This window comes from Toxorhynchites rutilus, chromosome 1, assembly GCF_029784135.1.
Source record: "Toxorhynchites rutilus septentrionalis strain SRP chromosome 1, ASM2978413v1, whole genome shotgun sequence".
Taxonomy (NCBI): domain Eukaryota; kingdom Metazoa; phylum Arthropoda; class Insecta; order Diptera; family Culicidae; genus Toxorhynchites; species Toxorhynchites rutilus.
In genome coordinates this window covers 116,689,154-116,711,643 of record NC_073744.1, presented here as the reverse complement: position 1 = coordinate 116,711,643, position 22,490 = coordinate 116,689,154, and the positions used below count along the sequence as shown (strand labels likewise).

At 40.7% G+C, this 22,490-nt stretch overlaps 2 protein-coding genes across 7 annotated transcripts in view; one reads left to right on the top strand and one right to left on the bottom strand.

Annotated features, from left to right (window-relative positions):
* Nucleotides 1-22,436, bottom strand: part of LOC129761365 (uncharacterized) — a 48,914-nt gene extending 26,478 nt beyond the window's left edge. Inside the window, exons 1-4 of the mRNA XM_055759085.1 lie at nucleotides 22,367-22,436; nucleotides 12,132-14,131; nucleotides 8,692-12,051; nucleotides 8,247-8,371 (exon numbers count right to left, since the gene is read on the bottom strand). Coding sequence (XP_055615060.1) covers nucleotides 8,247-8,371; nucleotides 8,692-12,051; nucleotides 12,132-14,131; nucleotides 22,367-22,436 — 5,555 coding nt within the window. The remainder of the gene's footprint in view (nucleotides 1-8,246; nucleotides 8,372-8,691; nucleotides 12,052-12,131; nucleotides 14,132-22,366) is intronic.
* LOC129763463 (acetylcholine receptor subunit alpha-like) overlaps nucleotides 1-22,490 on the top strand; it is a 427,268-nt gene that overhangs the window by 93,239 nt on the left and 311,539 nt on the right. The gene's annotated exons all lie outside the window — the stretch shown is intronic.

Sequence of the window (22,490 nt, the reverse complement as noted above, 5' to 3'; positions counted from 1 at the left end):
ATTCTAGCCGATACTTCAGGCCCATTACTTATCCCAAGGCATGTCAAGAAAGTTTCCGACCCGAAAAAATCCTTGACCGATCAGGAATTGAACCCAATACCTACGTCATTATTAGCCTCGAATTTACAAAGGAATTCCCGCTTCATTGGATACCCGTCAACGGTCTGTTAATCGATTCCGAGACCAGACAGCTGAGCAAACCTAATTCCAGCCGATACTTCAGGTCCTACATTCAACCTGGAGTTTAAACGTATCAACCTGAATCTGCAATGAGATCTGCCACAACACAGAAAAAATTCGTTATAACTATCTGTTGAAAAGATGAAATTACGAGTATTCCGGTTGAGCTATCCCTAGCTTCACTCCGGTTTCCACATCCCCCTTCCATCCGGTTTCCCTTGGAACGTTTTTATTTAATTCGAGAGAAATTTGATTATGTTCAGTCTCATGCTTCTCTATGTGTGTAAACGCGCGCGGACTCAAACTATTGTTCAAAGTCAAATTTGTATGTACGACTAAAGAGAAAAAAAGTACTACGTAAGTTCCGCAAACGAATAACATACCATCATCATCATAGTCATAAGATAATAAACACAAACATTCGTTATAACTTCGTCATCTTACATGCTAACATTGATTATCATTGATTCTATACTAGGTTACAAATCTAAATCATACCTCAAAAACTCTTTACAGATACTACGGAACATTCGAAGACTTGTTGCTGTCTTTGCTTCATTTGGTAATGTATAAGGATGTAAGCCGATGTCCTTTGTAAAAAAAAGTGAATTTTGGGTACAGGACATTCGAAAGTTCATGGTTCTGAGGTCACTTGCTTGTATTGTGTTATCTCTCTCATACGTTAAGATAATGTGTTTGAGCGTACGAATTATTTAGGCATGTTCAACATTTCTCTGTATTTTAAACATATACGTGATTTAACACGAAGGAAGTCATCATCGAATTCGAGTCCTATCATGATCCTGATATTTTACTGTATTACAAGCTTGCCCTTACGTTGCAAGTTCATAAGCGTTCTGAAATACGTTGGATCTTGAATGATAATGTACTCAACTTCTGATTTAATTCAAGAGATTACAGAGTATTTACATAGCTAAATGAAGTGAACTAGAATAAAGTGATTGAAGAAAGAATTTACAAAATGCTTGGTCATCTATGTGCATGGCGAAACAATTTTTTTTCTAAATTATTTCAGGAAACTTGAGATGGGTCGCGAAGAGGGAAAAATGTTATTCAATGTATTATAGACTAACAGATTTTCTCTCCAGCTGGACGAGTCTACATTACCCAGTAATGAAGCTCTGTTGTTAGGGTATGTTCGATACATTAAAGATGGAAATATGTGCCAAGAAATGATTTTAGCTACATATATGAAGACTGATACCAGAGAATCGATCGGTTTTTTTTTACCGAAAATGGAAGAACATTGAGACTGATGGTGCACCATCACTTAAAGTAACAACTGCGTAAGGTAGTGGCCATTCACTTCGATTCTCAGATTTTTTGAACATGTGTTTCAGCTGCACGGTGACGATTTCAACCTGATTGAAACAAATAAATAAATGAATATCAATAATATTGGCCTTTCTGACAAAACTTTCAAAACAAAATTTAAACAGAAGAGAACATTCACAGTTTCCGCATTGGTCAAAATTATCACAAAAGCTTCAGGACCATGTTATATTATCATATGTCACTCACTTGGAAGCATTACAAGGATTTTACTAAAATATTTTTAGATCTTCAAAATTTTCAAATTCTTCAATGGATAATAAATCAGTGCTATATCACATCCATGGAAAGAGCCAAGGTGATCATGCAAGAAAAGTTAATTATCATCAACACAGATGAGGAGCTCAAGCAGGAGTACAATCTATTTATTTATTTATAATACCATATATGCCCTAATGATATATTAACCTAAATCTAAATATTAAAGTTATGCTTATTGTCTAAGAACGCCGACGAAGTTTTTTTTTTTAAACAAGAACGTGATAAGTGGAAATCGAATGAAGAAAAAACAGCGGTTGAGCACTCGACACATACTCGCTACGGGCTCATTATATCCATAGTTTGTGCGGGAGTGGTGGAGACAAATAAATGTGTGGTAGCGAAGGTTTCTATAGCGAATGTTGAAGTTTATCATTTGTAGAAGCTCGGAACATTCGATGTTTGTTAGAATTAGGTCCGATATAAAAGTCGCCTTAGCTACATCTCTGCGTACGCTCATCAAATCCAGCCCAATCAATTTGCAGCGATTATCGTAGTTAGGCAGACTCGAGGGATCATTCCAGTGCAAATTACGCAAAGCAAAATGGACAAATTTACGTTGAATCCTTTCGATGCGCTGGATACCGTTATGATAGTATGGTGACCAAACTATGCAGGCATACTCGAGAATCGAGCGAACCAAGGCACAATAAAGCGCCTTAATGCAATATATGTCCTTAAACTGTTTTGTGACGCGAAAGATGAAACCAAGAGTTCTAGAAGCTTTGGCGGTGATGTAAGATAGATGATCCTTGAATATTAATTTGCTATCAAGAACGATACCGAGATCTTTGATTGTGACAACGCGGTTCAAAATAACATTGCGTAGTTTATATGAATAGATGACAGGCGAACGTTTCCTCGAGAAGGATATGATTGAACATTTTTCTGGATTTAAAACTATTATATTGCTGTCACACCATTCAGCGAAAATATCAAGCTGCTGTTGTAGGTACACTGCGTCATTAATGCAATTCACAGGACAGAATAACTTGAAATCATCGGCATAAGCGAGTTTGTGACACTCCAAACAAAAGTTAGCGTCGTTTAAGTAAAGAAGAAAAATGTAAGGACCGAGATGGTTTCCTTGAGGTACGCCCGATGTAACTCGGAACGGAGAAGACACAGTATCACCGATTTTCACTGATATCACACGATCAGTCAGGTATGAACGTAACCAGTTCAAAAAGTTGCCGTGGAATCCAATACGTCGAAGTTTAGCGATAGCAATTTCATGATTTATTTTGTCGAACGCTGCTGAAAAGTCTGTACAAACAGCATCAATTTGTTGGCGTGACTGTAGGGAGCGAGCGATGAAGGAGGTGTACAATACCAGATTTGTAGAAGTAGATCGTTTAGGAACGAAACCATGTTGTTGATTTACGATGTAACTACTACAGGCATGAGAAATGTAGTCCAATACTATGAGTTGGAGACTGAACAAAGGTTAGCGTTTCCTCTATAATTCATGACATCTTTCCTGCAGCCTTTTTTGTATACTGGAAAAACAAATGAATTTTTCCATGCCTTAGGAAAATTTCCGCTGGTCAATGATCGGTTAAACAGCAAACTCAATGGTGACGATAGACTATGGGAGCACTTTTTCAACACAATGGACGGGATACCATCCGGAACAGGATTTGAGGATTTTTTTATTTTGTGACAGGCTTGTTGTACTCTGCTAGGGCTAATGCTAGTAGGAGCGCAGACAGATGGCAGACAAGGAACATTCCTGTGTCCTTTGTAGACTTGATCGTCGTTGAGACTTTCGTCAACAAAAACACTGCTGAATTGTTCCCTAGACAGTGCACACATGCTTTCTCTGCTTGATGCCTCCACATAATTATGTGACATCACGGTAGACGGTAGGTTTCTCGTTTTTCCATCATCATACATTGTCGCAGAAGGCTTTCATTATGGTCACAAACAACGCGAAACAGAATTTTGAAAATCAACGAACGCGAAGATTTAGGGCTTTAACTAACCAATATTGAACCTTATTTTGATATTTTGGTAGTTGTGGATAGATTGGCTCGCGATTAGAATGTTTTTATAGGTGGTGAGTAATTTGTATTTTAATTTGTATTTTTATGTAAATTTTATCTCTATTTATTTTGTTCAATATGATGAGAAATTTTTTTCTCTGTATTATAGTGGCTTTCAAGGCTTTTGGCTGGTTTATCACAACATTAGTTCCATTTTTTGAAAGAATGTCGAGAGTATGAATTGAACTCGTGATCTTCTGCGTGAGAGGTGCGGATGTTACTACTACGCCAGAATGCCTCCGTGAGAAAATAATGTCAAGTTTATTTATTTAACCATCTACAATGTTTTCAAACCGATAATTATTCAGTATGAAAAAAAACTAAAGATGTGATTTTCAAAGAAATTTGGCTATGGGGGTCCAAGGTATGACTTAATTCTAGAAAAAATGCTATTTCGGTTATTTCAAGAGATTGAAAAAAACTTTGTTCCACAAAGATGTCTCAGATAAATTGGGCTACAATATTGTCGAACTATGTTTACCTCTATCTAATAAGATAAGAAAGTTATATTTTTTATTTCATCGACAGTTTTGATCACCCTATTTTGATAACATAAAAATGAGCGCTCTATCATGTGTAACAACTTTGTCGAAGACAGTTTTTTTCTCTAGAGAATAACTGTCGAGCTATAAATGCTAATTTCCACTTAAATGCACCTCCTGGACCATTGTGCACTGGTCTATGAGACCGAAATATCAATAGTTCGTTCATTTCTCAAAAAACATCAACACTACGACATTGCGATTCTCTCTAGCTTCGTCATTCATCGTTCGTCATCGTTTAGCGTATCGTATGTGTTGGTACGAAGGGAACGTGTCACTTTTTTACCACTTTCGGTCTGCGCGAGTATATACTAGTTATGATTTTGCACGCGAGTACAGGAGGGTTAAATATAATAAACGCTAACATTGAATTTCAACAATTCACAATAATGCATCGAGTATTGTAGCAGGTTATTTCAAAATAGGGAAGGTGGGGATAAAACGGACATGTTAAAAAGAAATTCAATTATATCGTTGGAAACCTATGTTTCCCAAAACTTTGATGTAGTTTCTTGCAATTCAATATACTGTTTTTCTACCAAATTGGCCAAATATTTTACAAAAAAAGTTTTTCAATTTTTTTTACTGAAATTAAAACAGACCGAAAAGTACAACTTTTTTTTCGATGCGGTAATATGGACATATAGTGGGGGTAATATGGACAGGTTTGTAATATACGAAGTGTAGATGTTTATCGATCGCGAGAGGAATAATTTTATTCAACCAAGGTCTGAACTCATCACGAATGTCCGTTAAATGATGAAAAATCTAATTAATCCACCTAGAAGTGATATCGTGCTTTTCAGCAGTATAAACGGACAGACTCTCAACTATTTTGCTTTCGGTTCCAGTCAGCTTCCAAACAGTCCACATTCGGCGATTTGATTTCCATTTATACACGCAGAGCATTCCTTAGGAATAGATTAAACAGACTTTTCACAGTCCATCTCACTCCCACTGGCAACTGTCCTTTTTACCCCACCAATACAATTATTTCAATAATTTAAACTTTCCTCTCAAAAATGAATTTAATTTTCCGTACATACCTAATATCACTTCTCTGTTAACTCACAAACCGAGATATAACTATTGGCAAATTGAATTTTTATATTAAACCACTCAAAATGCTTAATATCGAAGCAGCTAAAATTACATTCACACCCGCGGTTCCCCTACTTTGGGGCGAACGAAACAAATGTGAAAACAAATGCATGCAAGAAACCGGCTGTGCGTAGAGACGTCGGTTCATCGTTCGATTAATTCAAATAATAGAATATCTGAAATTTTAATCGATGAATTTTGTATCGAATAATGAAAAATCAGAATATGGAAAAATATCGAATAATTATCACAGTAAACGCGATTAATGAAAAAGGGAACCAATACAGTGCAAAATTTGTTTAACCGTCATGGTGTTTCGTTGGAATTCATCGAATATGCCAAACCATTTACGATTGAAGCTTAAATTAATTCTCTGGTGGTGGACGAGACTGGGAAGAAGAATTCAGCGTCTGCAGGAGTGAAAGGCGGAATTGAAGTGGCAGTATTCAAATTCAGAGTACCAAGGAAAATATACCATATATACTTCTTTTGAACTAGTAGTTATAGGACACAAACAGAAATTTTCGAACAAATCGGCTTTTTACAACAACATTCGCAGAACAGATAATTTTGAACAGAACAAATTGTATGTTGGTGCAATAAAAATATTGTGCATCATTTCCATGATGTGCTCTTTTTTCAATCGTCCGCAAAAAAATCATGAAATGGTAAATTTATTAATATACTAAAATACCATTTCGTTCAAAAACCATTATTCTGCACCATGTTTATTTTGAAATTATATTTAATGTAACTTTAAAAATTATGACATCATAATAATTTTTATTATAAATGTCTGTTCATTTATAACAATAAATAAACATTCGCTCGATTTATCGAATACTGAAAGACAATTATTTGATTGGATCGAATATTTAATAATGACCCCATGATTAATCGATAAGCGCAGTTATAAGGCGTCGTGTACAAATTACGTAACGCGAGAAGGGGGGTCGAGGTTTCGTTACTTAATGTGACATAGGGGAGAGGGGGGGGGGCGTTGGTAGCCGTGATCGTTACGTAACAAAATTCCATTTTTATTCCTGAATAAATTCACGCGCCGCTAGCTTCGATTCTGAGACCAAAAGAGGCATGTTTCCTGATGCAAAATTAGTTGCTACAAATTCTCCAGCACGTAGTGCATTCAACTGAGTTGGATTGTCTCTCTTTTCCGGCAGGTTAAATACTTCCTCGTGGTCCTGAGGGATCTCACATGGATAAAAACTCGAAACAAGGGACTCGGAATTGGAAATAAAACATTTTTAGTATGCAGGGGAATCGTTAGCTGATTTGCGATCGATGGATATCCCGTCAAAGCAGAATATAGGGGAAGGATGGTAAAGACGGATACCTTGAGCAAACGTTGATTTTTTCGTGAACTTCTCAAAAAATATATAGCTATATCACCACAATCCAGTCTAGGGCTCTTTTTATAATAAAAGTTGTCTTTGAGGCAGAAATTTTGCAAAATGAATGTGTCAGACTTTTTAAAAAAAATAAGATTGAGTCGGGAAAGGCGGACATCTGGGGTGGGAAAGATGACCACTATCTGAAAATTCAAGTTTTTAGGCCTTTAAAATGATCAAACAAAAAGGCTAGACTAAAGTCACCTAAAAGGCTTGCAATTTGCAATTTTTTCATGTCCAAAATAGCTTCCGGCAGTCGGAATAACAAATTCGGATTAGGTTTCAAAAACCGCTCTGTTTATTCGTCCATGATATCTGGTTGCACTTGCAAACGTAGTTAGTGGGCATCTGTTAAACAAAGAAGGAGGAGATATCAATTTGTTTCAAAAACGAAATGTTCGTCTTTAGTCGATGAAGTGTCCGTCTTAACCGACTTGTTTCGTATTTTGTTTTCATAAATATTTCTGGAGTAAAAATGACAAAACTTCACCGCTGATTTGATAAATTGGAAGAGAAGTGATGGTAAAACACTCATGTAGCGAAAAAATACCCCAAAAAATTACTCGATAACATTGAGAATCTAATCTTCTGCAGACGAAAATTTACATCGAGCTGCTCTCTGTAGATTATTTTTTGTTTTTATTTATAAATTTTACAGAAAGCCAGCTAAGTATACACAGTTAGTGTCACAGGTATTGATACACTGTATTGCAAGTTTGTATATCATTAAAATTTAAAATAAAAATGTAATTTATTAATAATACAGGGGTGTCCGTCTTTCCGGACTTTCCCCTATTAAGTCCGCAAACTCCCAAATCGACGAAGCGACGAAGAGAATTAGTACAATATCAAGTCGAGTTGTTTGCTTGTCACGTAAAGACATCCTCAGACTTTTTGCATGTAGTGAAATGTAACGGAAGGAACTGCCGCATTGAACGAAGGAGTAGTTATTTTTGTGTAAATCAATATCAATTTCTACCAGTTCATGGTCTTCTCAGCTAAACGCCAGATGGTTTGAAAGCACCAATCCCAACAGATGTGAGCATTATTTTCCATCTCTGTTTGTTCGAAATTCTATGAACTTGTCGAAAGTTCTTCCGAAGTCACTACTCGCATATAAAGAACTTTCGTCTTGTTGCAACCGCAACGGAAGAGAAACAATTTTCCGGTTTTTTAAACGTTTATTTCAATACGCAATGCAATGGCGATGGCGATGACGACGACGTTAAAAAAATCCCTACCGTAGGTATAAATCAATACATTAAAATGGTTCTATTGTACATAGTAGTTTAAGTTAATGGTTCTATTGTACATAGTAGAAGTAGTTTTAAATTGTACATATTAATTTTAAGGTTTTTTACACTATCATAAGTTTTTCTGTGTTGCAGCTAGATTTAGATTTAGAGAACTTACGTTTAGTGTCTCGTTTGTTTAGTTCGTTGGAGGTTGGGTTATTTTTAAGAATCTTCGTTCTCTCGATTTGCAGCTGTAAATTTAGTTTTAGCATTAGACATAGCACAATCGATTTACTAGCTTACTTACAATAATATAGGATATACAATTAAGAATAATTAGGCTTAACGCTTTTGTAACAATCAATTTAGGACTTTCTTTCACTTCTGACTGTTTGTTTTTGAATCATTGAATCATTGTTGTGTTTTCTTTTGATTCTCGGTGAAAACACAGTAGCGCGCCGAAAGTGGGAACGTTTTATTTCTCTCAAGGTGTTTGGGAGCAGGTGCGTCGCAACCGCACGTTGCGACACTCTCCCCCAGTGCATCAGGGCCATTGATCCTATGTACTTACGCTTGCACCTACGTCCAACACAGCGATCTTCACGACTGGCCTCTCTAGCACTCCAGTCGAGGTCTGTACCAGAGCACGACGAACCTGTCCATCCTTGGACCGAATTGCGTGGACAACTCGACCTTTCGGCCAGCAGTTCCTCGGCAGAGTCTCATCAACGATGACGACGATGTCCCCTTCTGCGATTGGCTTGACGTGGCTAAACCATTTCGTCCTCCGAGTGAGAGTTGGTAGGTATTCAGCTACCCAGCGACGCCAAAACCGGTTTGCGTAAACTTGGGAGGATTTCCAGGTGTGTTTCAGAGCGTAACTGCTGTCGTCAAACGTGAACGGGGGCTTTGAACCATCGGATGACACGATCAGAAAATGATTCGGAGTGAGAGCTTGGGAAAACTCGTCATCTAATGGCAATTCCGTTAGAGGTCGTGAGTTGATGATTAGTTCGATCTCTGAGAGCATGTTCTTCAATAGTTCATCGGTGGGTGTGCGTGTGACTTGGAGTTGCTTCAGGGTTTTCTTCACGGATTGAACAAGGCGTTCCCAGGCTCCTCCGAAATGTGGAGATGCAGGAGGGTTGAAAGACCATTTCGTATCAGTGGTGACGAAGTGCTCTATCAGCTTTTCGTGGTCCATTTTTTGTAACGCTTCTTTCAATTCTCGACTTGCTCCGATGAAGTTGGTACCGCGATCGCTTACTATCTCCAGAGGGGTACCTCTCCTGGCGATGAAGTTTCTGATGGCGAGAATGCATGAGTCGGTTGTGAGGCTGTGAGCAACTTCAAGATGTATCGCTCGCACCGTTAGGCATGTGATCAGCACTCCCCATCGTTTCTCGGTCCTCCGGCCAACAACTACATGTATTGGACCGAAGTAGTCGATGCCAACGTAGGAAAATGGACGACAGAAAGCCTTCAGGCGTGCGGGTGGCAGAGCTGACATTTCTGGAGCAACTGGCTTCGCCTGGCGATTCTTGCAGTGCTGACACCGTGTTCGTACGCGTTTGTAGGCCGACCGTAGCTGAGGCACGTAAAATCTACGCCGAATCTGGTTGAGTGTAGTCTGGTGATTCATGTGACAGAAATGCTGATGAACACTGGATATAATGAGGTCGGTAACGGGATGACACTTCGGCAACAGTATCGGGCGCTTCATACAATCATCGACGTCTTCACAAGCATCTATACGTCCTTTCATTCGCAGCAGCCCCTCTTCATCCAGAAACGGACTGAGCCCATACAGCGAGCTACTCTTGGGCAATGCGTTCTTCCATGGTGCAGGCTTCGGTTTCTGTAATGCAGCTATCTCTGCAACGAATTCAGCATTCTGAACCAGTTTGAGAATTAACAACTCTGCTTTTCGAAGCTCTTCTTGTGTCAATGGGCCGGTGACGATGGGCTCCTTCGATAATTTCTTGCGTAGATTCGATGGATACCGCTGTACGAATGCAACATGACGCAGCAGCCGCTTCCATTTAGGGAAATCTTCCCACCTAAACAGGACACGCTTGACGGAATGATGTAGCACATTGGGTCGCTTCTCTTCTGCGGTGTAATCGAAGCTCGATACTGCAACAGGCCACTCTTCCTTTGCCTCCCACAAGAATTGTGGACCACGGAACCAACGACTAGCAGGAGAAAAATCCGGGAGTTTCTGCCATTTCGTCGCATCGTCAGCAACATTCAGTTTCGTCGGAATCCAATTCCATTCGTTAACCTCGGTCAACTCTAGAATTTCACTGATCCGCACTGCGACGAATTGATTGTATCTCCGGTGATCGGAATTCAACCAGCAAAGAACGTCACGCGCATCCGTCCAGAAAAACTGTTTTGTTGGTTTAAGCTGGTGAGACATCATGATACCTTTCGCCAAACGGGCACCGATAACTGCTGCCTGAAGTTCAAGTCTGGGAATCGACACGAATCGCAACGGAGCTACTCTTGTTTTCGCGCCGACGAGCGCACATTCCACTTCGCCATCTTCTTCGAACCGGAGGTAGGCAACTGCGGCATATCCGTTTTCGGATGCATCTACGAACACATGGAGTTGAAATTCGTTTTGACCGCTTGTACTCGTTTTTATCCGGTAACACCTGGGTACACTGACGGATTCCACTTGCGGAAGTACTTGCAACCATATTTGCCATTTCTCCCACTGTTCGCTCTTAATGGGTTCGTCCCAATTTATGCCACTACGCCAAATTTCCTGGAGCAGGATTTTCAGGAACATAAGGAAATTCGCAAGTAGTCCAAGTGTGTCGTAGATCGTCATCAGCGTACTCAAAATCTGCCTTTTGGTTGGCACAATATGACCTTGCAGTAGATCGACATTTATTCTCGAAGACATTTTGAAGGTGAAGGTGTCGGCTGCGGTGCACCACCACAATCCCAGAACTTGCTCGGTTCCCATTTCGCTCAACAGATTCAAGCTCTTCTCTCCTGGATTTGCCTTCAGCTCCTGCAGTACTCGATTCGAATTTGACAGCCAATTTCTTAGTTCGAAACCTGCCTCTGCGTGAATGAATCGGACATCTACAGCTAGCTTAATCGCCTCATCTTCTCTCTCCACACTGGACAGCATATCATCAACGTAATGCTCTCTAATTATCGCCTCCGCTGCCCTCGGGAACTTATCCTGAAATCGTTGCGCATTGTGGTTCTTCACATATTGTGCACAGCTGGGTGAGCAGGTTGCCCCGAAAGTCATTACCTTTGTGACATAGACATCTGGGCTACGATTTGATTCTCCGTTCCGCCATAGAAACCTCAAACACTGTTGATCGCGCCAGTTCATCAACACCTGAAGAAACATCTCTCGAATGTCGCCCGTTATGGCAATGCGAAATTCTCGGAAGCGTTGTAAAACGGATAGAAGAGAAGTAAGTTGATCTGGTCCAGTTAGCAGGAACGAGTTCAGCGAAACACCCGCCACCTTTGCGGCTGCATCCCACACTATGCGCAACTTTCCCGGCTTATTGGGATTGACAACAGGGAATATTGGAAGGTACCACACGCGTTCGAATCTCTCGGCTAGTTGGTTCTCCGTCAGTTTTACGATGTACCCAGATCGCTCGTAATCCCTAAGTTTCTCCTTCAGAGCTTCAGCTAGATCAGGGTCCCGTTGCATTCGCTTTTCCAGACATATCAGCCGCTTCATTGCCATTGATTTGCTGTCTGGCATTCGAACATCATCATACCGCCAGAGTAATCTAGTTTCATAGCGCCCCTTGTTCACATTAGTCAGAGATTTCAACAATTTCTCGGCTCGCTCGTCGTCCTTCGACATCAGTGGTTTAACGGAACTTATTGCGATGCTGTCTAACGAAAAGTACGTTTTTACTGCGTTGTGTAGCTCTGCGTCGCTCTGTTCGGTACATGGACACACATGTGGTGTGCGACTAAACTAGTCGTTGTTTGGGATGCTATAGAGCAAGGCCCGAATACTATCCACCCCAGGCGTGTTTTGGCAGCGATTGGTTCGTCTTTTCTTCCTTCTCTGCTGTCGAGCGCGTGGCCCAAGCGGCAATTATCCATTCCTATAAGTATCCGTGGTCGAACATTGCGATAGGAATCAGCCGGCAAGGCCGTCAAATGATGAAAATGTCGCGCTAATTCCTCCATCGCGAGAGTTTGCTGGGGTAGAGCGAGACTGTCCACGGTGTGCACTTTCGGTATCCAATATGTACTCATGTCGTGCACTCCGGAAATATCTACCGCTAACTTCACAGAATTCATTTCCTGACGTTGATAATCCCCTGTCCAGCCCAGACACAAGGGATATGATTCACCTTGAATGTCTAGCTCCTTCAGCAAACTATGTTCCATCAGCGTCACTAACGAACCGTCGTCCAAAAAGGCGAATGTGCGTACAATCTTCCCTCGTCCGTGAAGTAGCACCGGCACGTATCGGAAGAGAATCTTGCTAACATCGTTAATGTGAAAATTACAATTCTCGGTAGGTGTAATTGCTTCCGCCTGTAGACTCGATATCTGAGGATTCTCCATTCGCTGGTATCTGGAATCGTCGTGTAGCAACCTGTGATGCATGTATGAACATCCGTTTCTACCACAGGCTTGCTTTACTGCACATGCTCCGAAATGTTTCGACAGACACTTCCGACACAATTTATTCTGTTTCAGCACTGCCCATCGCGCCCCGATATCCAATTCTTGAAACCTTTGGCACAACCCTACACTGCTGCATTCTCCGTGACACATAACGCATTGCTTGCTGGCTGGTTTCGACGTACTTTTGGAGGACATCGTAGAGTTTGGAAAATGATTTGAGTCGGACTGAATGTGGACATTAACTTCCTCCTTTCGGACACGCTTCTCAGTTCTACCAACGTACATACTGATCGTCGATGGAATCGTTACTACGCAAGCTGCTTCCACTAGCGTGCCCAACCAGCTACTGAAATCCGATAGTGTGACCGCTGACATTGTTTGACGATGCTTTGCCCAGTCGAGCTTCACAGAAGGTGGCAGTCTCTCAACGAGTTCTTGAAGGAGTGCCACGTTGCATAGATGCTCGTTCAAACCACACGCCACAATCGTTGCGCACATGTTCTGGACTGCTACGCCGAAATCTATCAGAGTTCCCAATTTCTCCACCTTTGGCGCTGGCATTTCCCGAATCTTGCAAACTAACGAGTGAACGATGATTTCAGGACTGCCAAACAGCATACGAAGCGTATTGATGACACCATCAAGTCCTGCTGGATACAACAACCGACTACGAACTGTCTCAAGAGCTTTGCCTTTCAAACTGCGTTGGAGTCGAAGCAAATTTTCTTCATCGCTAAAGCCGCATATCCTTGTGGTACTCTCATAAGTGGCGATGAATAAAGGCCACTCTTCAGGGTTGCCCGAGAATGTAGGTAACTCCTTTGCCACCGCGTGTCGCGCAGCGAGTTGACTCCTGCTGAGTTCATGAGAAGGATTCACTGTCGAAGATAGATGAAGGCCGTTAGGAATGAATGGATCCGCATCCGCATTCAAACCATTATTCCTCGCTGGGACAGGTTCGCTGCTGCTGATTTCCATCGCCCTCACTCGCTCCTCAAGACTCATCGTTTCTGAATCCTGTTTTCTAGCCATCTCTGCGAGTTGTCTTTGCATCTGCTCGATCGCCTTGCTGACGTCATCTGTCTGACGATTCTCAGTTCCCAACTCCTCTCGTATCTGCTGTTCTCTTTTCTCCATACGACGCTGGAACTGGGACTGCAAATCCTTAATCGCATTCTGTATTTCGCGGTCCTTTTCCCGAAGCAGCTTTTCGTATGCCTGCTGCTGTTCTTCGAACCTACTTTGCATTTGGTCCATTCTCCTCTGGAATTCCCTGAGTAGCTCAACTTGCCCCTGGTTATCCACTGGCCTAGGCTCCGCTTCACTCTGTGCATGATCTGTAGTGATGACCGATGGGATCTGGTCTGCTCGTTTCCCTACCGTAGGTATAAATCAATACATTAAAATGGTTCTAATGTACATAGTAGTTTTAGGAATAGAAGTAGTTTTAAATTGTACATATTAATTTTAAGGTTTTTTACACTATCATAAGTTTTTCTGTGTTGCAGCTAGATTTAGATTTAGAGAATTTACGTTTAGTGTCTCGTTTGTTTAGTTCGTTGGGTTATTTTTAAGAATCTTCGTTCTCTCGATTTGCAGCTGTAAATTTAGTTTTAGCATTAGACATAGCACAATCGATTTATTAGCTTACTTACAATAATATAGGATATACAATTAAGAATAATTAGGCTTAACGCTTTTGTAACAATCAATTTAGGACTTTCTTTCACTTCTGACTATTTGTTTTTGAATCATTGAATCATTGTTTTCTTTTGATTCTCGGTGAAAACACAGTAGCGCGCCAAAAGTGGGAACGTTTTATTTCTCTCAAGGTGTTTGGGAGCAGGTGCGTCGCAACCGCACGTTGCGACACGTCTAATCATTTGATTCCGACCTGGGCAGATATCTGATTTTTTTACGTTGATATTCTCATTTCTTTAAAAAAGCTAAAAAATTTTCAAACGACTTTGACTTTGTGTACAGATTAGCGTTACGTAACATGAGGGGGAGGGGGGGTTCGTCTTGCGTTACTTTTTGTTACATAGGGGAGGGGGGGAAGGTGGGTCCAAAAACCTCATTTTTAGCGTTACGTAATTTGTGCACGACGCCTAACCAAATTTATTCAAAAATGACCAGCTAGCCCTGCCCTATCCTACTATTGCATTGAAAATTTAGTGAAAATTGATGCACGAGCTGCACCATGATATAATCGAACACTAGTCTTGCATTACCTGAGATATGATCTACAAAAGAGGGAGAAATAAACGGAATGGATACAATCTAGCCGCGGCTATTCCAATATATCTTTCTTTCGGGAAATCTGCTACCATCTCAATACAACATGAACCATAGACATGTGGCATGTGGCAGAATATATAGTTATTGACAAGACCGGAAAAGCAGTGGGGGAATGTGTTTACTCAGGACAATACGGAATGTTTTCGTATGCGCTGAACTTCTGCGTATCTTCATCTTGTTATATGTGAACTGCTCTCTCACGAAAACTGAGGTAGCGAATGAAGTGTGGGATGGGAAGTAGAAAAAAACAGCGCCGCACTGTCGACGTGGTTCGAACAAACAACAGAAGTTAATATTTATTATCTATCCGAGGTTCGACTTTACCGCAAGAAAACCAAGTGAATGTTCGTACCTCAACAACACATTTTGCCTTCGCCTAAGAACGTTGCTAGTGGAATAAAACCCAAAATTAATTATCGACTTAGTGTTTTTCTTTTCCTTAAAAATGATAATTTACGTGGGCGAAATGAGTATTGGGGCTCAGGAAAGCGTAGCATCTATTGATTCTCCTCGCCTTTATCCCTTGAAAATGAGAATTAATTTATTCCACATGAATTATGTTCGCTCACCGTGGTGACTGAGTTAATTACCGTTGGTTTCATAGAATGTCGGGATGGGAAATTTATTAGCCACGAATGATTTCGCTAATGAGTGCTACAAGCATAGCAGAAGAGCTGCTTTTTCACATTAGGAAAAGGACTCCGTCTCCGGACAAATAGGACAAATGAATGCAAATCAGCTAGATGCGGTGACTAATTCATGGCTTATAACCTTTGCCAATCCCGATCCGATCCAACGCATTGCTGCGGTGTTGTTTGCGTTTAGTTTATTAGCAAACGTCCCTCGATAATCAATTGATATGCAGCGAGCATAATGCGGTTAGCATTTAAAGCATCAATTCCAAAGCTTTCCTCGTCTCAGACGCTTAATTCTGCATTAATTCCATTCTTAATTAAATTTACCCAACGATCTTACCAACTGGAAGGGAGATAGAAACGGAAAGGAACAAAACGTATTCGAGCGCGAGATTTTGTCCTGTTTGCATCCAACATTCGCACGAGTGCTGATAAGAGCCGGTAAAATCGATACATCAGGGGTGTAATGAGTGCTATATCATCTCAATGTCACTCATTATGCAAAATCCAATTGTCGACCATGATACGCAGAACTCGTAAAAACTGAAGTTTCACCGCAAAATAAACACAATTCACGTAACACAACACTGCTCATCACACCGTATTGTACAATTATATCTGTTCCAATCAGGATAACATCCATCCGAGCCTTGTTAGGTTCTTTTGTACACGCTCCATGATCACTTTTATGATACTTTAATTGCTATTGGGCGAACTTCAGAGATGGAAACGTACGGCGAAAAAAAAACACATTTGGGAAAACAGTATAAATAAAATTATTCGTATCGTCCAAACACTTTGTCCGCAGCGCACGTTAATTGAATCGTTTGTGCTTCCTCCTCACACCTATATATTCGAATAATGGCAGAGAAACACGTGGACCACGAAAAATACCAATAGAGGAGGCAGAGGAAACGGAGGTGAGCACTGTTCCTGGAATGTCATCACGGTCGCAATAGGATGATGCTCATAAAATTTTCACTCCTGCCATTATCTCTCCCTGCCCAATGAGCTCGCCAGCATCCCTCGCTATCCTGTACACCACTGAATTGGTACACCCACACCCACACTTCCTCGGCTGCTTCCCACCGTTCGGATGCTGCCACAGCTTCGGATGCCGGTGGGTTTCATGATCTGCGTACCGCAAATGCCGCTGTTTAGTCTGAGCGTTACACGTCGATCACATAATGCCGTTTCTTCACCAAAACGCACGTTCTAAATGGCAGCTTGAAGTGTGGCATATTCCGACAGCACCAAACAACAACAACAGCTTATCGTGCTTTAAGCAATTCCGGCTCACCGAGAAGTGAAGGTGCGTAGAATCTTAATATTTGATGTTTAGCAAGTTGTTCCACACTTGTCTGCGAAGTAAGATGCATGATGATGATGTTTTCGCTGGTACATAATCGCCACGAGGATTGAACCGTTTGGACTTTCTTTTCTATTTGTTCTTCAAACACTCTGTGAAAAATGTAACGTGGCATAGGCACATTTGTTTACCTAATTGATTGTAACGAATTGTTTTATCCCGTAGAGGAATCATGAATACGATGGAAAACATGGTGGGAGATATCCTGTTACATTTTTATCGAACGTGACTTACACGAAGTTTGCAATATAAGAATACCATTTCTAGGCATCGGAATGACGGGTGAGTCATAAGTAGTGGGACTAAATGAAATCTCGTTTGAAAAATGTTTTTATTTAATTAATTTCTATATTGCATTTTTAGTCTATACAACGTGCGTTTGAGGTGTGAAATGATTAAATAAAGATTGGCCCTTCACCTTAATTTTTCCTCAAAATTCCCGGAACACTCGTCCTCATGGTAAAAAACTTGACCACCTTGAGTCCATTTTTTGGCACATCTGATTATTCGAGTTGTTGAGCCGTGGTGTCTTCCCAACCATTTTCGTACAACGACAGGGACCATTTTTGGCAAACAGTTCTTCATGTAGCCACCTCCGATTTCTGATCCTGGCAAAAAATAAATTCTTCTCTTATATTAAAAAAACGAAAAAAAATGTATATATGGGGGAGGTTGTCCTGATCCGACCGGTGGCTCTGAACCGACGACTCCTTGGATATTGATGATGATTTCCGGTGACTATAATTTGCCAGGGCTAAAGTGGATCAATTCGGACAACGCGTTTTGAAAACTTGACTTATCTATCTCGACAATTAATCGATCATGTGCAGTGCTTCTCGATGGTATCAATTCCTGCAATCTGCGTCAAATTAATAGTCTTCGCAACCGACATGGGAACATCTTGGACCTTTCACTTGTCAGTGAATCAATAGACGGTGCTTATATGCTTGACAACATAAACGACCCGCTCATCGCAATCGATGAGTGTCATCCACCGTTCTTGATCACCTTAAGCTGCAGCTCTCCCACGCGATATACCAATGATGTCTTCGATCTTCAGGGGTAAAACTTCGCAAAAACCGGTTTTGCACGATTATCTACCGTATTAAGTCAAATCGACTGGTCCTCTGTCTTGAACTGCAATGACATTGACATTGCGGTCCACGAATTCGCTAGCTCTGTTCGACTGTCAATTTCTCAATGTGCTCCGTTGAACCGTCCGCTCAAGAAACCGCCGTGGTCGCGTATATTCAATTTGTCGATGATCTTGGCCCAATTCCCGACCGACTGGAGATTATCGTACATGTTTCCTGTCCACGAGAAGGGAAGCAGAACTGATATCAGATGCTATCGTGGGATCACTTCTCTCTGTGCATATTCGAAATTAATAGAGATCATCGTTTCTTTTTTTTTTTTTATCTGTATTATAGTGACTTTCAACTCATTTGGCTGGTTCGTCACTTCTACTTCCATTTTTGGAAGAATGTCGGGAGTGAGAATTGAACTCGTGACCTTGAGCGTGAGAGGCATGGATGTTACCACTACGCCAGATCGCCTCCACATCATCGTTTCCAACTTTATGTTCAACAGAAACAAAAGGTCATATTTCTACAAACCAGAATGGCTTCTACCCCGGAAGAAGTGTGACCACAAATGTCATTGAGTTTACCTCGATCTGTCTTCGAAGTATTGGTCTGGGCAAACAAGTGGACACAATTTATACCGATTTGAAAGCAGCCTTTGATCGGGTTGACCACTTTATTCTCCTGCGTAAACTGCGTAAAATAGGCTCGTCTGAGTAATTTGTTCAATGACTTGAATCGTATTTCTGCAATAGAGCTCTTGCGGTCAAGATTGGTTCGTCAACTTCAGACTGTTTCTGTAATCCTTCAGGGGTGCCTCAGGGGAGCAATCTTGGCCCTCTGTAATCTCGCTATATATCAATCTCGCTATATAAAAATCTTTGTGATCGTTGATAATGAAGATGATTGTTACCGACTTCAGGAGATGCTGGACAAATTCGCACCGTGGTGCCGTGCCAACAACTTGGCACGAAGGCAGCTTGGATTCGTTGGAAAGTTGACGAAAGAGTTTAAAGATCCTTAACACTCAGAAATCACTGTATGTCAGTCTGGTTCGTTCCATTCTTGAGACGGGTTCAATCATTTGGGATCCGTTTCATAGTACCGTAACTGATCGCTTAGAAGCCGTTCAGCGTAAATTCGTGAAATTCGCGCTTCGCGACTTGCCGTTGAATTATCCTGTCAATGTGCAGCCCTACTAGGACAGATGCCAACTGTTGGGATTGGAGACACTGGAACGAAGGAGAAAAAATGCGAAAGCCGTTTTTGCTGCCAAGCTACTGAACGCCGAGCTCGACGCTTCGAACCTCCTGGCTCTTATGGACATCAATATTCCTGGTTACGCACTCAGGACCTCCGAATTTTTTGGTCTGCCACGATGGAGACAGGACTACATTGGTAATGAACCAGTTCGAACAGTCATGCGTAGTTTCAATGTCGTTTTTAATCTTTATGAATTCAACGAAAACTCAGCTCAGTTTCGCACAAGGCTCCGAAGAAATTAGAATAAGATTATATTCATTAAGACCATGTAACGTCGGATGAAATAAAATAAAATAATAAAATAAAAAATATCGAGAATGGCACTAAGTACCGAATTTCTAGTAGTTGCAAATGAAAGGTGTCACTACGCTGACAATTTGATTGTATGGTTACCTTTTTCAGCTCCCTTCATTCTAGTTTTTTGGCGGCGTTTTGTTTTTTCAATGCTTAAAAATGAAAAAATTCAAAATATTCTTGTAGATGTCGAAAATTACAAAACTAGGCAAATTCGATTGTTTACGGTACTATCGGTACTTTTTAAAACAAGCTATATACATGGAATTTATGTGTTCCCTGTAGTACGCGACATGCCGTTAATTGAAGAAAATCAGGGTGGTCCTAAATCGGCTCTTTGTTTTTGCTCTTTGTGTGCGCGTTTGTGTTTGCGTGCTGGAAAACAAGGAGCATGATGCGATTCTCGATTAATTGCAAACCGCACAGATTGCGATCTGTACGATGAATGTTGACCAAAGATGAGTTGATCTAAGCATTGCTAGACTGAATCTGGTTCGAATATTTGAGTTATGTTCTTCACTTGTTTTGTGTAAAATTCGATCAAACTGAAGTAAAAAAATGCGCTACAGCAAATAGAACAATTTAAATGTTTGATTTTCTACATAGGATTTCTCATATGGTGTTTAAATTTATCTTCAAGAGAATCTTCGGCAACAGTCTTTATATATCATTAAAATACCTTTCAAATCACAAATTTTATGAGGAAAAAATATTGAGCTTTTTTAGCAATATTTGGTGATCTATTGTATCAAATGCATTTTTGAGATCTAGAAATAGGCCACCGACAATCATTTTATGATATATCCCATCAATTAGCTCATCTAAAAGCTCAGTGATGGCAGTTGAAGTGCTGCACCCACGTCTAAATCCGTACTGAAACTTGTAGAGAACGTTATTTTTATTCAAAAAATCAAGCAATCGATTCACAAGCAGTTTCTCAAATATTTTGTTGAAAACCGATAGTGTTCAAATCCGTTGATAGTTGCTTGGATTTGTGGAGTCACCGGCTTTGAGAACTGGTGCAACTCTAGCAATTTTCAAGGAATGTGGATAGCTTTCGGTATTATATTGAATATTTGTGAGCAGATTCTAGAAAAGGCAACATGTTTTTTTCTTTATGAGACTTGTTGGAATGTTATCAGGCCCACAACCCTTTTTGCTATTCAACTGATTTATGACCATAATTACCTCGTTCTGGTTTGACGGATACAAGAAAATTGAGTTCTAGACATTTTGTGAGTACATGAATGGGTCTTCATTGCGCTTAGTAATGTCTCTAGACAATTGAGTAACAATATTTGTAAAAAAATTATTGAAAATTTGACATACATCATTATTATTTGTAAATTCACTACCATTATGAATCAGGCTAACTTGAGATTTATCTTTAGTGCGTCCTAAAATAGAGTTCATTTAGCGCAAATATGTTAACTCCAATCACGTTTTTTTTCGTGAGCACGTAAATATTTACTTTTAAAATTGTAGGATTGTGGAAGTCTACATTATTTGTAAGCAGATAGACTTTTCACAGTTTGTGGGGGAATACCATACTCACCAGATTGCACTGCAACTAAAATCGTACGCTAAATTCAAGGATATTTCTTATTCATTTTCGGAGAGTAATCAATAGGGTGTCTTGTTATGAAACATCAGAACAATAGTAAATTGCAAAAACAACATCACGATCACAAGACTACATTGGGATATATTCCTGCTGATCATCATCAGAAAGGTTGATGACCTTCGATGGCCAAATTCATTTTGGGGACATTGACGTTCATGACTTCCAGTTGGACGTTTATCCACTCTGATAATAATTGTGTGGTCCTCTTGAAGCATATATTCCAATGAAGTCAGCTCACTGAAATTCTACGCATACCGGTTGATGATCTGGTTGGAAGATGATAATCATTAGCTGCGATATCGTCTGAAGTTTTTAAAGGATGCGTTCGACAATATGGAGACTGCATACCTGATATTAATCAGATTCAACCAAGAAAATCAGCGGTCAAAGCACTAAGAAAAAATAAGAAAAAAATTGGTCGTTTGATAAATCTTCTGTCTCATATGTCGGAAGTCCACGATATATAGGGTTGGGGAAAAAGAAATGTCGTATTTCTGATCGAAATTTGACGCTTTATTTAACATACTTAAAATTATCCCATTTATGTCAAATATGCGCCGTTTTGTTCGCAAACTTTTTGCCGTTTAGAAGGCAACTTCATTATCCCCCCCCCCTCATGAAACCCCCTCTCCTTATTTGCAAAAAACTCAGACAGCCAGTTTTCGCAAGCCTCTTTTGAGGCCAACTTAGTATCATCAAGAGCGTTTTGCATGGACCGGAAGAGATGATAATCACTTGGAGCCAGGTCCGGACTATACCGTGGGTGCAATAGGACATCTCATCCGATCTCCCATAGCTTCTGGCGGGTCATCAAAGATGTGTGAGGCCAAGCGTTGTCCTGGTGGAAAACAACACCATTCCTACTTGCCGCTTCTGGTTAATCGCCTGCTTCAAACGGTCAAGCTGCTCACAGTAGAGAACCGAGTTGAGGGTCTGGCCATAGTTGAGTAGCTCATAGTGGATGAGTCCCTTCCAATCCCACCAAACACACAGCAAAACCTTCATGGCCGTCAATCCGAGCTTGGCGATGGTTTGGGCCGGCTCACCGCACTTCGCCCACGAGTTTTTTCGCTTTAGGTTGTCGTACGTGATCCACTTCTCATCACCCGTCACCATCTTCTTCGAAAAAGGGTCGAATTCGTCCCGTTTCAGCAGTGCATCGCAGGCGAT